This window comes from Mizuhopecten yessoensis, unplaced genomic scaffold, assembly GCF_002113885.1.
Source record: "Mizuhopecten yessoensis strain PY_sf001 unplaced genomic scaffold, ASM211388v2 scaffold10479, whole genome shotgun sequence".
In the NCBI taxonomy this organism is placed as follows: Eukaryota; Metazoa; Mollusca; class Bivalvia; order Pectinida; family Pectinidae; genus Mizuhopecten; species Mizuhopecten yessoensis.
The window spans coordinates 840,036-856,417 of NW_018408567.1; the positions used below are offsets into that span (position 1 = coordinate 840,036).

The following is a 16,382-nucleotide window of genomic DNA, read 5'->3' on the forward strand; positions in this document are numbered from 1 at the left end:
CTTTAACAGGAAAATCGTCGCGTTTGTTTTTTCAATGATACTTAAAAGTTTAAACACAGTTATAATCAATAAAGATGTCATTTTTTTGTTTAACTTTTTTATTCATTGCAAATACCTTTTGGCTGGACAAGTGACCAATGGATAATTTGGATTAGATTACAATATACATAAAATCAAAATGTGCATTAAGTACCTTATTAAGTCCAATTTAATTCAAATTGACCATTGACCATTGAAACACGAGGAGAAAGAATTAAATACTATACAATTAATAAATTTGTTCGCCGGCCTATCTATTCTTAGTTTAGGATGAACAGTCAATAATTAAACAAATTAATCGCAACACTTTCATTTTCATATGCTTTGACCATTTAACTTTCAAATGCACATTACTTTCAAAAGTAAAACGTCTGCACAACTGTGAAACATACCAGCGTTAGGCGCATGCTCAATTACCAACAAATTTAATGCGATAAGCGTTTGATAATATTTTTAGCAGGGAATGATAATCACGTTAACAAATCTCAGACAAGAAAACAATTTCTCTGTTCATTCTTTCGCTTTGTGTTACACCACATTAAAATCAAGAACGTAATTATCGCAAATATAAAATATAACATGTAGTATGTAGAAATGTGAAACTGTTGAAGCAAGAGGCCCAGAAGGACTGTATCGATGACCTGGATATCTTAGCAATCATGGAAAAATATTCTCCATGATCCTTGGTAATGGGCCAGACCCCAAGGCCAAACCTTGTAGCATCTCTGTATTAGATTTTTCAAGCCCAGCAATTTTATGTATGGTTATGGAGTGGGGATCTCAACTGTTTCCAAGCTGTGACTCAGAACTAGGTCCTTGTTGTTGTGGCCAGAACCAAGAGTCAATTCTAATATCATGACTGTATTCGTCTCTTTATGCCCAGCATTTGTATATATAGTTTTGGGATGGGGATCTCAAACCTTTTAAAGTTATGACCCAGGGGTTAAGTTTGCAAGGGTGGTTCAGACCCTGGTGTCAATTCTAAAATCGTGACAGCATTTGTGTCCATATGCCCAACACAATTGTATATATAGTGTTGGGGTGGGGATCTTAACCGTTTCGAAGTTACGACTCAGGGACTATGTCTTCTGAAGCCAGACCGCAGAGCCATCCTGGAAGCATATGTGCATTCTTCTCTTTATACTCAGCAATTGTATTTTTGGTTATAGAGTGGGAATCTCAACCATTTCCAAGTAATAAACTATTTTTGGCCCCACCCCTTAGCCCGGGGGGGGGGGGCGGTCAGCCCCACCATTTGCACAATTTTGAATCCCCACTACCTAGGGATGTTTCCAGTCAAATATGGTTGATATCCATCTCTTGGTTCCGGATCCAGAGAAGAAGTCGCTTAAAGCAATGTAGCCAAATAACCCCTTTTGGCCCCGCCCATAAGCCCCGAAGGGGGTCAGCCCCACCGTTTGTACAATTTTGAATTCCTGCCTCCCATGAATGCTTCCGACCAAATATGATCGATATCCAGTGCGAAGTTCTACAGAAGAAGTTGTTCATAGCAATATAGCCAAATTGGCCCTTTTTGGCCCCGTGTGGTTCAATAGCAACCACGAATGTTTATACACAACGACCATTTCATATTATACAGTACCTGTAATAAGGATAAATATTACTATGTATCACGTAACAGTCACGCACATTTTGATGAACCCGTTTTCTTTAACAGTAAATGTGATGCTATCATTATATTACCGTCAGATCACTTGGTCTAAATTCTTCAGTGCATACTTTGAATAAAGATAATACAATCCAATGAAGACGACAGAAACTTTCATAACAATTATGATATTCGAGCTGTTTTGTTTTCGTGTTGTCGGTCTGGTTTGTAAAGGGGCTAATGTTCTATCCCATTGCTGCAAGATAGCCTCTCTAGCTCCCGACCATTTGCCTGGCCCCTCAAGTCGGTATTGATAGGGTGTGCAAGCTCCGAACAGACATAACCAAGCCAGTTTCGTGTCGGTTAGGAACATTTTCACTACAACAGAGAATACAAAACTGCTTTGATTCCAGCCAACATCGGCGATATTTATCGTTGACATTTATTTGCAAAGAAATAAATCCCTTCATGGTATGATAAATAAACCCTCCCTGCTACAATCATATATATTCATATTTGCGCTTGACTTGCAAAATACATGTGTGGGGGTAATCCGATGATATACTCAGCAGTCAGGGCTTGGAGTTACAAAGAAAACATTTACACACAAAAACTGCAGTAAGATTACCTTAACCCCACAAAACCCCCGGTAAGATTATTTTAACACCCACAAAAAACCGCAGTAAGATTATTTTAACCCCCACAAAAATCACAGTAAGATTATTTTAACCCCCACAAAAACCACAGTAAGATTATCTTGACCCCCACAAAAACCACAGTAAGATTATCTTGACCCCCACAAAAAAAAAACAGTAAGATAACCTTAACTCCAGCAAAACCACAGTAAGATTACCTTAACCCCAACAAAAACCGCAGTAAGATTATCTTGACCGGCACAAAAACCAAAGTGAGATTACCTTAAGCCCCACAAAACCCACAGTAAGATTACCTTAACCCCCACAAAAAACACAGTAAGATTACCTTAACCTCCACAAAAACCACAGTAAGATTACCTTAACCCCACAAAACCCCCGGTAAGATTATTTTAACCCTAACAAAATCCACAGTAAGATTATTTTAACACCCACAAAAAAACACAGTAAGATTATTTTAACCCCCACAAAAACCACAGTAAGATTATCTTGACCCCCACAAAAACCACAGTAAGATTATCTTGACCCCCACAAAAAAACACAGTAAGATAACCTTAACTCCAGCAAAACCACAGTAAGATTACCTTAACCCCAACAAAAACCGCAGTAAGATTATCTTGACCGGCACAAAAACCAAAGTGAGATTACCTTAAGCCCCACAAAACCCACAGTAAGATTACCTTAACCTCCACAAAAAACACAGTAAGATTACCTTAACCTCCACAAAAACCACAGTAAGATTACATCAACCCCCACAAAAACCACAGTAAGATTACCTTAACCCCCACAAAAACCAAAGTAAGAAAACCACAGTAAGATTTCATTTACCCCATTTATGATAAACCGTGTTTCCTGCACCAGAGCTTCTACATATCATGATGTCAACAGTCAAAACCAGGAAAGACGACAGTAACCAACAACCTAAGATACGATGAACACGTGGTACCCATGAACACGCTGTACCCATGAACACGTGGTACCCATGAACACGCTGTACCCATGAACACGTGGTACCCATGAACACGTGGTACCCATGAACACGCTGTTATCAATTAGGTAGGTATGACGGCCGTAAACTATCCTCGGCGTAGCTTTAAACCTCTTCGGCAAGACACCCTGGCCAAGAACTGTGTTAGCCATCAGAACAGATATATCCAGGGAATTCTGACACTTCGACCAGCCTCAAGATTATGACGACTGTAAACGCACCAAATTGTCAGATTTTTTTATTTGAACATTAATCATTAAAAGAATACAAAACATATCTGTTAAAGTGTCACACATTTCGTGCCGATATATTGATTATGTTGAAATGTTCTCGCCAAGAGGATTGTTGATGCGGACTTCATGCGTGTATTATTGTTGCTATCAGTGTGCTATGCATTTGCCATTTCAAATCAACGGACTGATACACCAATTCTTAAAACTATATATAATCTTTATTTTATTTTTACAACAATTATGAAACAAGATTTTACAACTTTAATTAATTCCTGATTTTGGCCAGAACGGTTTTTGGAGAGGGTCTTGCTAACGGCGAGAGTTGGTGAAAGGCGAGGTACCTACCAAGTTCGCTGCTCGATCTTTAAATATTTATTGGTAAAGCAAGAGGTGAAATATATTACCTAGTATTTAGCAATGAAGGCAAATCGATAGATGTTCTAACTTCTAAAATAAATTTCTAAAAAGAATATTTAGAGATCTACTTAAAAAAAGCAGTATTACATCCTGATTGAAGTATGTTTTACTGTGGCTAGTAGGGGTCAACCGTTTTTAATACACCTATGATTGACCGAGGAGGAAAGTACCTGTGGTATAGTTAAACAAGTGGAAGATCATGTACGGTAATGCTGTCTGTAGGTACTCCTGTTCGTTTAGGTATCTATGTATGTACAGTGACCCTGTACCAGAACCTTTACTATTTACCGAATGGTGAATAGGTGATTTATCAATTGAGTCCTGGAAACCTTACCTAATGCAGGTTTACACCCGAACAGTGAGGCTAGCTCATCCATGTACACCATGTAGTCTACCGTGAAGAAATGGCCTTTAGAGTCACTGAACACCTTCTTAAGTCTGCTCCGGGTTTTCTCTATATCGGCTTGTTGTAACTCAACGGAAGGTAGCTTCACTTTCCCCTGAAATTATACAGTCAGTTAAATATTGTATTCACTTCAACGTTTATCGCCTTGGAATGTTAACCAGTAACTCGGTTACTTACGACATTGAAAATCATTTTTAAAGTGTAAGAATACGCCGTTGTAAAACCTCGGGGCGTGCATATGGAGAGCTGGGCGGCAGTCTACTCTGTGATCGCTAGACAGTACTTTTGGATTATTAATATAACCAAATTAATACCTGACACAGCGGTAACATACAGAACAACACCAATTGTACCTTGAATGAAGGGGAAAGGTGTTTTCTTTTTAAAAGAAGTTAAAAGTGTCATATTAAGAATCCTCTTGACGTATTCCTGTTACAAAATGTATCAAAATACTGAAATGTGACAAAACAAAACTAGCTTTGTACTTGTAGTCTATAGTTGAATCATTTTTGGACGTAACGCTTGTTAAATGTTTATAAACTTTTCTAACCACATTGCCTTCTGGTGCCCATATTTCAAACTATAAAAATTGAAAGTGCCTTATGAATAAAGAAAAAGGTGTTATACGTCGTCAAAGTTGATGCAGCGTGCCTTATTTAAGATATGCACATCTTTATACGACTCTCATCACTTTCAAAAGTTCAGGCGGAAACTGCGGGACTAGATTTGTTTAGAAGGTATTGTGTTCAGACGGACGGACGGACGGACGGACGGACGGACCGACCGACGGCCAGAAGGACAGCATGACAACATATAATTCACTAAGCTGTCGGCGGGTCTTTAAAGCAAAATCGTAAGTACCGAGAAAAATAACAGCAGCTGAGGAAACATAATAATAAAACAAAAGATACAAATTTACCTTGAACACAGCCAAAGCAAGTCTAGCCTGCATCTCCGCCATTGGCGGCGACGGCCCCGCGGCCTGTATCAAGCCTATGACACAGATGGTTGGTTGAGTAGAAACAGGCGGGAACATGAACTTATACAACGTATTACGGTTTGCACTCAGTCCGTGAACGGAAGAGTGTAGAAATGGGTAGTCAAATGTGTATCCGGTTGCAAGAAGTATCACGTCTACGTCACATTCTGTTGTTCCATCATCAAACTCCACGCTGGTCTTGTGAAGACGTTTTACACCTGCCTTGATGACGATGCTTCCACATGCTATACGACTCGGCAGTTCGTCGTTAACAAGGACGCCCTTTGCAAATGGTCCACTATCCGTTTCCAGACAATATGCCTGGTGGTTGACTGTTTGGTTTAATTTCTTCAAATATAAAGTTTCGATCAGAGACCTGGGCAGATAGCTAAGAGCTCCGCGCCTAAACCTAGTCAGGTGGATCATATCCACCGGCATTCCAGCTTCGGATATCCGGCCTAATATGTAGCGTCCATCTCGCGTGCTCAGATACACCTGTCCATATGAGGGGAAACATAAACCAAAATATAGGAACAGTACAAAAACCGATGAAAAATCAATGGTTACGTATAGATACATAAGCAGTAACGTTGTTTTTGACAAGCAGTATTATTCTATCGTAGATATACCTGGCAAATGAAAAAAAATGCATTTCCCCATCACTTTATTGATGTAGCCATTATCGAACTGTATTTAATCAAATGGAGATTTTGGAATATTACTTTGACCAAATACTAATATGAATTATTTGAAATTCGTGAATATTATTTTATTTTTTTAAGTTTTGCTTCAAACCATATCTGTTACGTGTTCGTGTGGATTAGTATTATCGACAGGCACAATATTTCAGATGCATAAGTCATTTTTGTTGGAGTCTACATTAGCTTAGATAACTGAGTATTTCCTTGAATGAGCTTAAGCTAGGTACCAGGCATTTTGATGAATTTACATCTTGTATTAACCCTATACCGGGTATCTAGATCTATTGAAAAATATATTAAATACAGAGTATTTGGTTTAGCGAAATAAATGCAAAAGATGTATCCTGTATTTTACTTTTACCATCAGTACGTACCTTGGACGCCACACGACTCAATTCTACAGCAGCATCACCACCGGAGTTCCCGATGCCAACCACCACAACTTTTTTGTCCTCAAAACCATGAAAATCCCTGTAGTCGTGTGAATGTATGAGTTTCCCTTGAAAGGCGTTCTGACCAGGGACGTTGGGTACAAATTTGTCTTTGTAATGCCCACAGCAGACCATGACGTTATCAAACGTCTCCGTCGTCAGCTTCCCTGTGCTGCCATCCTTGGACACAACTGTCCATTTGCTCTCTTTCTCCTCTTGGACTGGTTTGACTGATACGATCTGTTGGTACAATCTCAGAGGTAATAGGGGGCTTTAATAATATTAATGACAATAATAATAATAATATACAACATTTGATATAGCGCCCTATATAGCTAATATAAGCCACTCTAAAGCGCTTTACAGAACATAGTCCTGACCACACAACTCGAATTGTATGGGCAGGAGAAAAACGTTTTCTCTGAATGATCGAACCCCGGTCGCCTGCGTGGAAGGCCAGAGTGTTAACCACCCGACCAATCCGCCCATAACACAGATGTTGTTGATTGGAAAGTGCCACCAAGTCTTGTCTAAATTTTGTCTTGTGTATAGGTGTGAACTTGCTCATGTTTGTTATTTGTTATTCAAAGAACGTTACATTTGCCAGGATAAAAGGACATTCCTTAAACCTTTTAACTTACGGCTAATCTATCTATGTCTTGCTCAAGGTACATGGACATTGACAAATAAAGAAATTGAAAGGTACACATTAGTGTCTTCTGCAGTTCGTCGTAAATTGGACTTCACACAGAGGTATTGTAGGTGTAACACAAAGGGATGTACCTCCGAACCCTGAAGGACACCATATCTGACGTCAACGTGGCCATATCTTTCCAATTCTATAATTTTTGTTTGCTATCTGTTACCAACGAAGTTATCCATCCAGATATTTACTTTGTCGCCGATACCACAGTATCAGTAGCTAACCTTGCGAAACTCTTGTTTCTTTGTCAATGGTGAAATTGGCATAATCAATAAATTTAAAAGGCTGGCTCTCATTCGATAGAAATCTACTGAAACCATGTTCAAGAGGGTAGTTCATGGTGCTAATGACCACTCTGCGGTCTAACAACAGTGTATTTATTGTAGATACATACATAGGAAAATGGACCTATATTACCTTGATTTGGTTCATGCTAACTCTTAATCAGTACATACATGTAAGCTATTTCAGATAAGCTCTTCAAACGTTTTAGCTTTTAACACATAAGACCTGGTAGCTTTGAAAAGGAATTGGGTTGTGTAGTAGTTTTAGTTTAATAAAAGCTATTTTTTATCTTTATCCTATTTTATACCACCTACCGGTAGCATGATAAATTCATTACCATTGGTTGTCAGTATGAGAAGAAGTTGGGAACGACATGAGAACAACTTCAGAAGCTCAGAAAAGAACGTCTGCTCGCGCCAGATGACGAACGAAACCGGATATAGTGTCCACACAAGCGATCCGCGTAAGAAAATATTACGTCACAAACATATCAATACAAAGTTACGGAAAATTATTGTGAGAATAACATCACCATTTCAAGTGTAAATGTGCATATGGAAAGGCCAATGACGATAGGATTGTTTTGAAAATATTTATCCTACGTGGTTTTTAGGTTCATTGTATTCCTCCGCGCAAAACTTCTATTTGTTTACGTTTATCACAGGTGATCGTTGACCATTGAGCTTAGAAGTCATTTGGAAAACATGGTGTTTAGTCGAGTTTTTTAAATGGAGAAATATATAAGGTAGTAGTATGTAGATGATGAATAGTTTATCATACAGTATTTTCAGTGTTTACGCTCGCACGTAGAAAAAATCTCGAGTCCACCTGCGGTGGCCTCCCGATTTTATCCACGTGCTCGCGATGAGAAAATTGTTCTCACGACAAACCCTGAAAATACAGTGTGATAATCTATAAATAATAACATCAAAAGAATACCGAAGTGTCAACAAACCCGTCATTTAAATCAACAGTATTGTACATGGGGCAAAATATAAACAATGAATGATTTATATAGAGCCTACTGAAAAAGTAGGTCAACTCCAAGGAAAGTCTTTAAAGTGAGAACCAGGTTTAATTAGTTAAGTCAGACATTACTGGATAGACGGAGTGTTATAGCTATTTAGAAATTGATCAACTGGTAATTGTCAATCTGATAAACTGAACACAAATTTGCAAATGTACATGGTGTGCGCCAGCTTTGGAGGGGTGAGCATGCCTTCAACATTCTACAAGTACGGTCGAAGGAGCTGGCACAGAATGCTTTAGTCAGAACTTTGTACATGACCCCTGGTCCAGGTCCCCAATTCTTATTATATAGACTCTCTTTTCCTGAGCTGACGAATTGATGTTCATAGCTGGCTGAGTTTAGGTCTGGTGTTCTTGTAAGATATATTGTCCTTTAACAAACTATGGAGTAGTGCCTAATAATTCCAAATAATTTTTACACTGTTCGGCGGTTGTAAATGTGATTTTGAAGTTTTAGCAAGATTTTTTCATGTATTTCCCCACTAAGCATGTTTGTAAAGGGGATGGGAGATACTATGAGGAATAGATTAGGCGTGGTGAAAATAGAGGCTGAGTTCTAAAAGGACACAGTCATGGTCAGATATGCCAGGTAAAACTTCAGCTCTTCACCCCTGCAGGTGGGGGATCGGGTAAAGAATACATCTGTTGTTACCCACTGCATTTTTCGTAGGAGGCGACTATTGTGGGAACCACATGCAGATTGGGATTTTGCTTTGGTGTCCTCTATTTGGGGACAAAAAAAAACACCAAAATAAATCTGATGTGCCCATTGCAATATTTGGAATCTTTTTTTTTCTTTGTACTTCTAACTTCCTTTTATTTCCTAGCGCCTTGTTTGGAAACACCTCATTTTTGACTTGAATGTTAAGCGTTCGCCCAGGTGAGGTAGGCAATGGCTTCTGTCCCAAGGCCGGGACATACCAAAGTCTTTAAAAACGGTAGTTGTTATTCCCTACTCAACGTTCAGCATTAAGGGGAATGGCAACATACCATACTGTCCCTGCATGGACCTGGGTTGATTCCCATGTGATTAGATTTGACGAGGAAAGGCAACGGTATAAGATTGAGTGACTTTTTGTGAACGATATTTGATTAATATTTCTTGATTTGGACTATGTACACGCCATTTGTATATAGGGCACATCAGCTATGTCAGTGAGAGTATGATTGTACAAGAACGGTTGGATGAAGTGCTCTGACTGAAAAAGCTAGTTCCAGCATTTAATGGTTCAGCAGATTGTCATCCGTAAAATGGTCGTAATACTTTTGAAGTACATATGTATACATTCATACGTTTTATGATCGAACTATCTCTGCTGGGTGAATAATAACATGCAAAAATAGTGTTTTCATATGTGTTGAAGCGCATAAATTTACATAAGACTTACCTCTGTTTTGAAGCGAATGTACGGACGCAAACCAAACTTGTCGGCGTACATTCTGAAGTATTGTAGCATCTGGCGGTTGTGAGGATACATTGGGAATCCCCGGGGAGGAGGGAAGTCGCTGTACGTCGTCATCTCTTTGCTGGTGTTGGTTATTGTGGATTTCATGACGCTGCCCTGACCCTCCCGAACGTCTGGCGTGTAGTTCCATAGTCCACCTATAGTTGTTATATAAACAGCATGCAAATAAATGTCACTGAACGGTTTTACATCCACTTCACTTTACCCCACCTTTCACATTAAGGTACACATAACTATAGCACAAAACACCTGTTTTTCTTGAGCACATCCCATATACCAAATCAAATTAAATTACCTTAATTACATATTCAAGAACAGAGAAATATGACAAATTACATCATAACATACCAGACTCTAGCACAAAACAAGTCAGTACGTCCCACATACCGCCCTTCCACCACACACTAGTACAAACCAAGTCAGCACGTCACTCATACCAACCTTCCGACACACTCTAGCACAAACCAAGTCAGCACGTCACACATACCGCCCTTCTACAAACTCTAGCACAAAACAAGTCAGCACGTCAATCATACCAACCTGTCACCACACTCTAGCACAAAACAAGTCAGCACGTCAACCAAACCACCCTTCCACAAACTCTAGCACAAAACAAATCAGCGCGTCCCCCACCCCACCCTTCCGCCACACTCTGGTACAAACCAAGTCAGCACGTCACACATACCGCCCTTCTGCAAACTCTAGCACAAAACAAGTCAGCGCGTCAATCATACCAACCTGTCACTACACTCTAGCACAAAACAAGTCAGTACGTCCCACATACCGCCCTTCCACCACACTCTAGCACAAACCAAGTCAGCACGTCACTCATACCAACCTTCCGACACACTCTAGCACAAACCAAGTCAGCACGTCACACATACCGCCCTTCTACACACTCTAGCACAAAACAAGTCAGCACGTCAATCATACCAACCTGCCACCACACTCTAGCACAAAACAAGTCAGCACGTCAACCAAACCAACCTTCCACAAACTCTAGCACAAAACAAATCAGCGCGTCACCCACACCAACCTTCCGCCACACTCTGGTACAAACCAAGTCAGCACGTCACTCATACCAACCGTCTACCACACTCTGGCACATCGATCAAACCGGGTACATCACACCTATGTGGCCATTAATCCGGCTCACAATAAATAACTGCCACAATCCAGAACACCTCACTTACAACAATTTGCAAATTCCACCACACTCTAGCACAAACCAAGTCAACACGTCACTCATACCGCCATTCCGATACACTCTGGCACAAACCAAGTCATTACGTCACTCATACCAACCTTCCACCACACTCTAGCACAAACCAAGTCAACACGTCACCCTTCCACCACACTCTAGCACAAACCAAGTCAACAAGTCACTCATACCGCCCTTCCACCACACTCTGGCACAAACCAAGTCATTACGGCACTCATACCAACCTTTCACCACACTCTGGCACAAACCAAGTCATTACGTCACTCATACCGCCCTTTCACCACACTCTGGCACAAACCAAGTCATTACGGCACTCATACCAACCATTCACCACACTCTGGCACAAACCAAGTCATTACGGCACTCATACCACCCTTTCACCACACTCTGGCACAAACCAAGTCATTACGGCACTCATACCAACCATTCACCACACTCTGGCACAAACCAAGTCATTACGTCCCTCATACCGCCCTTCCACCACACTCTAGCACAACCCAAGTCAACACGTCACTCATACCGCCCTTCCACCACACTCTGGCACAAACCAAGTCATTACGTCACTCATACCGCTCTTTCACCACACTCTGGCACAAACCAAGTCATTACGTCAGTCATACCGCCCTTCCACCACACTCTGGCACAAACCAAGTCATTACGTCACTCATACTGCCCTTCTACCACACTCTAGCACAAACCAAGTCAACACGTCACTCATACCGCACTTCCACCACTCTCTAGCACAAACCAAGTCAACACGTCACTCATACCACCCTTCCACCACACTCTGGCACAAACCAAGTCAACACGTCACTCATACTGCCCTTCCAACACACCCTAGCACAATCCAAGTCAACACGTCACTCATACCGCCCTTCCCCCACTCTCTAGCACAAACCAAGTCAACACGTCACTCATACCACCCTTCCAACACACTCTAGCACAAACCAAGTCAACACGTCACTCATACCGCTCTTCCACCACTCTCTAGCACAAACCAAGTCAACACGTCACTCATACAGCCCTTCCACCACACTCTAGCACAAACCAAGTCAACACGTCACTCATACAGCCCTTCCACCACACTCTAGCACAAACCAAGTCATTACGTCCCTCATACCATCCTTCCACCACACTCTGGCACAAACCAAGTCATTACGGCACTCATACCAACCTTTCACCACACTCTGGCACAAACCAAGTCATTACGTCACTCATACCGCCCTTCCACCACACTCTAGCAATAACCAAGTCAACACGTCACTCATACCGCCCTTCCGACACACTCTGGCACAAACCAAGTCATTACGTCACTAATACCAACCTTCCACCACACTCTGGCACAAACGAAGTCATTACGTCACTCATACAAACCTTCCAACACACTCTGGCACAAACCAAGTTAACACGTCACCCACACCAACCTTCCGACACACTCTGGCACATCGATCCAACCAGGTACATCACATCTACATGGCCATTAATCCGGCTCACAATAAAATAACTGCCACAATCCAGAACATCTCACTTTCGACAATCTAGCAAATTAGAACTGCTACAATGAACTACACTGCGCCAACGATTTTCAGCTTGCCCACTTACCATATCTTTACATAACACACTCTAGCACTCAATCCACCACACTCCAACATATCACATTGCACATATCATACTTCACATATCATACTTCACATATCATATTTCACATATCATACAACATACTTCACATAGCATACTTCACATATCATATTTCACATATCATACATCATACTTCACATATCATACTTCACATATCATATTTCACATATTATACATTATACTTCACATATCATACTTCACATATTATACTTCACATATCATATCCTCTTACTCACATCAGCACATTAAACATACCTCATTTCATCACACAGCACCTACCAAGAGCCCAGCACACCGCACACTAAACACACTAAAACACATTGCAACACACGTCACATTAACCACACCCCAGCACACCTCAACATTTCAATTCTAACATATCTACCACACTCAAGCACACTCCAAATTACATATAAAACACTAGCACACCTCACCATCCACAATCCAGCACACCACACTATTCAAACACTAGCAAATATATCCTGCTCCGTTCCAGCCATTCATCCTAGCAAGATACTGACCAAGTACCATCACCCAAAGCACCTTTGAGCACCCTAAGTATCTTGGTTACTCAAAAGAGGTCAGTTAATTGTCTAAACAGTATTCCACGAGACGTTGACAGCTGGTTAATGATATTTGTTAATATAAATTTGAAAGTCCATCATTTCGCCATGCTACTGGCCAAATACGATCGTCCTAGGTCTATTTGTTATTTCAAAGTTCGTTCAAAAACTTAATTTTGTTCTCTTTGGCCTTGAAAGAGTGTGAAAGTCATTCAATTAAACAATGTGATAGTCCTTTATCAAAGTATACAATTGGCAAAAAATCTTTACGTTAAGACTTCTTTGTAATTCAGAAGCCGTTTAATGTTTTAACGTATTTGGTTGATGTGACCTTGAATTGAATGAGTGTGATTTATTTGAACACAATTTGAAAGCACTTCATCCCAAGAGGCTTCTGACATAGTATCACCACATTAGGTCCCTTGGTTATTATAGAAGTTGTTTAAATATTTCGACAAATGTGTACCCTGTACGTAATATTGAATGTAGGTCAAGTAATTAAGTTAAACAAACATGAAAGTCCTTAATCAACGCATGCAGTGTGCCAGGTATCATCACATTAGGCCTGTTGGCCATTCAGAAGAAGTCGTTTAAATGTGTGAACAGATTTGACCTCTGTGATATTGAAAAAGGGCCAAGGTCATTTATCTGTACAAAGTTGTTTACCCTTCGTCCCAGAGTACTGCTCGCCATATATTATCACCTTGTGTTTCGGGGTATTCAGAGGAAGTCATTAGTGTTTAAACTATTTGACCCTTATTGGAATGATACCGACTAAATTTCAACATCAAATGCCTCTTGGTTATTCATAAGGGGTCGTGTGATTTTCTAACAGATTTAACCTCTTTTACCAAATGTCACCACCCTTGGCATCTTGGTTATTCAGAAGAAGTAATTGTGTGTAAAATGTTTACACCAGACAGACCGAAGACGGACGCTCCATCACAACAAAAGCTAAAATGACAACAAATAAATAACCTACACTGACAAGAGCGCAACACACCATGCCAGCAAAGTGCTTTCCTCTGCTATACTTTAAGGAGGCTCCACCCTTTCGCAATTAGCCAGCAGAATTCGATGAAAGTTTCACATAATGGTTATGTCAATATGTAGATAAGATTTCATGAAAATCTAAGCATTCCGATAAACTGGGGATTTCTTTGTAAAAAATACCAAAAAATAGATTTTTTATCAAATTCAACACTTTAACATTTTTTGAGTGTGTGGCATTGTTCAAAACTATTACATCAATAAAATAAAGAAAGGAAACATTGCTAATCAACCCTACAAATATTTTATTTATCATAAAATATCTAAAACATGTTACAAAAAGCGTTTTTTTATAGAAATTGTATGGATAAAAGTTACTAAATACAAGCTAAAAGTAAACAGGACACATAGTTTCATACAAAAAGAATGAAAAATTAAACCAAATACACACAATTAAAGTCTTTATAATTCATTTATTTTATATTTTACAATAATTTTGATCCTGACGAGAGTTGTCTACTTGAAAAAAACCGGAACTTTTTGCAGAGGGATAGAATTTATACAATGCCACTTATTATTGTACTATTGTTTACCCGGTGTTACTATAATTTACATTACGGTAATAGAATGCCCGATACGCAATACGGAAATGACGACACGAAAATACGACAAGAAAAACATGTGTATTACGAAGGGTGGGAAGTCCTTAAACGTACCACACTAGCCCGAGTTTCCTAACACCAGACTTAAACATTTTGACAGATATATGTCCCACACCAGACAGCTATCAGTCAAAATGTCTAAATCTGGTGTTAGGGCCACAGGAAACTGGATCCAATATCACACATATACCACACTTAAATTACACTTCAGCACGATATTACACTACGCGGCACCTGCATGCACACTCCACTGACTCAGACGTCAACACACCAAGCTTATTATCCCGATTACCTACCGATATCGTCAGTCCTTTCAAAGCAGACAGGTTGGAGTCCCTCATCCAGACAGCATTTGATGGCGGGGAGACCACTGGCCCCCGCCCCTATCACAGCCACTCGTTTCATTTAGCTACGTACGTACGTGTTCAGTGCTGGATACTGTGTAAATCAAGATCAGCTGTAGCTAGTGCATGACCATGCTTTAATATATATATATCTTTGTGGAGACTTTAGACTCGAAGGACCGTCCTCTATGGACTGCTGTGCTTTTCAGTAGACAGAGCCAACATCAGTTACACCATTATCAATACAAACATATCAATAACTCATGATCACAGCTCTTAGTTGTTTACACATACAAAAGTAAATTTGCTACCGAATTTACCAGATAATCTGTGTGTTGTACATGTATATAAGGTTATCGAAGTGAACTTATAGCTCACTGAATTATATATGACCCATATAGCATCACCTCAGCAATCCCTGAATGTGTGTGCATGTCCGTGTTAGGGGTGATTAATATCGAAAGGTGAATATCCGGGTCACTCAAGTAATGTAAACATTAGAACTGCCGTAGGACGTTTTCATATAAGTACCTATCGCGAATGGAGCACAGAATTACTGATTACATGTACATGTGCATTAGTTACCTTGTTTCTCTCATTCGTGATAGGTACCTATGTATGGCGTGTTTTAACTGCCGAGTACCACACAAGGTCGGCATGTGGATCGGTTCATATATATATTTAGAGAATGGCTATGAAAAGAGGTCTGTACGGGAAGTTGTAGTAGAATGCCTCGACAAATGAAGACTGGGCCTGGTAATGACGGGGAAACCGGCTAATTGACAGTGTTATGTGCGAGTCACAGTTCATGCATGAACGCGACCATACAGATATATTCTGAAGTGAATTGGTCGAACCTTCTCATATCTTCATATTTTGTATTGATGCCAAGTAAAGCTACTTCGTGTTGTGTATAGGAATATCACGTACTCCCAACAAGAGTAACCTATAGCTATTGACGGTATGAGGTACACACTCTCTGGTACAAGAACAAGAAACTTTATTTTTTGTCGTATATATATGT

The 16,382-nt window shown here is 40.1% G+C and overlaps 1 protein-coding gene across 1 annotated transcript; it reads right to left on the reverse strand.

Moving 5' to 3' along the window:
* Positions 1–1,545: 1,545 nt before the first annotated feature.
* Positions 1,546–15,790, reverse strand: LOC110460815 (dimethylaniline monooxygenase [N-oxide-forming] 5-like). The gene is made up of 7 exons (XM_021513974.1): positions 15,766–15,790; positions 15,311–15,452; positions 9,862–10,076; positions 6,400–6,696; positions 5,265–5,819; positions 4,274–4,439; positions 1,546–2,026 (listed from the first exon to the last, which is right to left on the reverse strand). The coding sequence occupies exons 2-7, from the start codon at positions 15,417–15,419 to the stop codon at positions 1,746–1,748; spliced, it is 1,623 nt and encodes a 540-aa protein (XP_021369649.1). The 5' UTR covers positions 15,420–15,452; positions 15,766–15,790; the 3' UTR covers positions 1,546–1,745.
* Between the last annotated feature and the right edge of the window lie 592 nt (positions 15,791–16,382).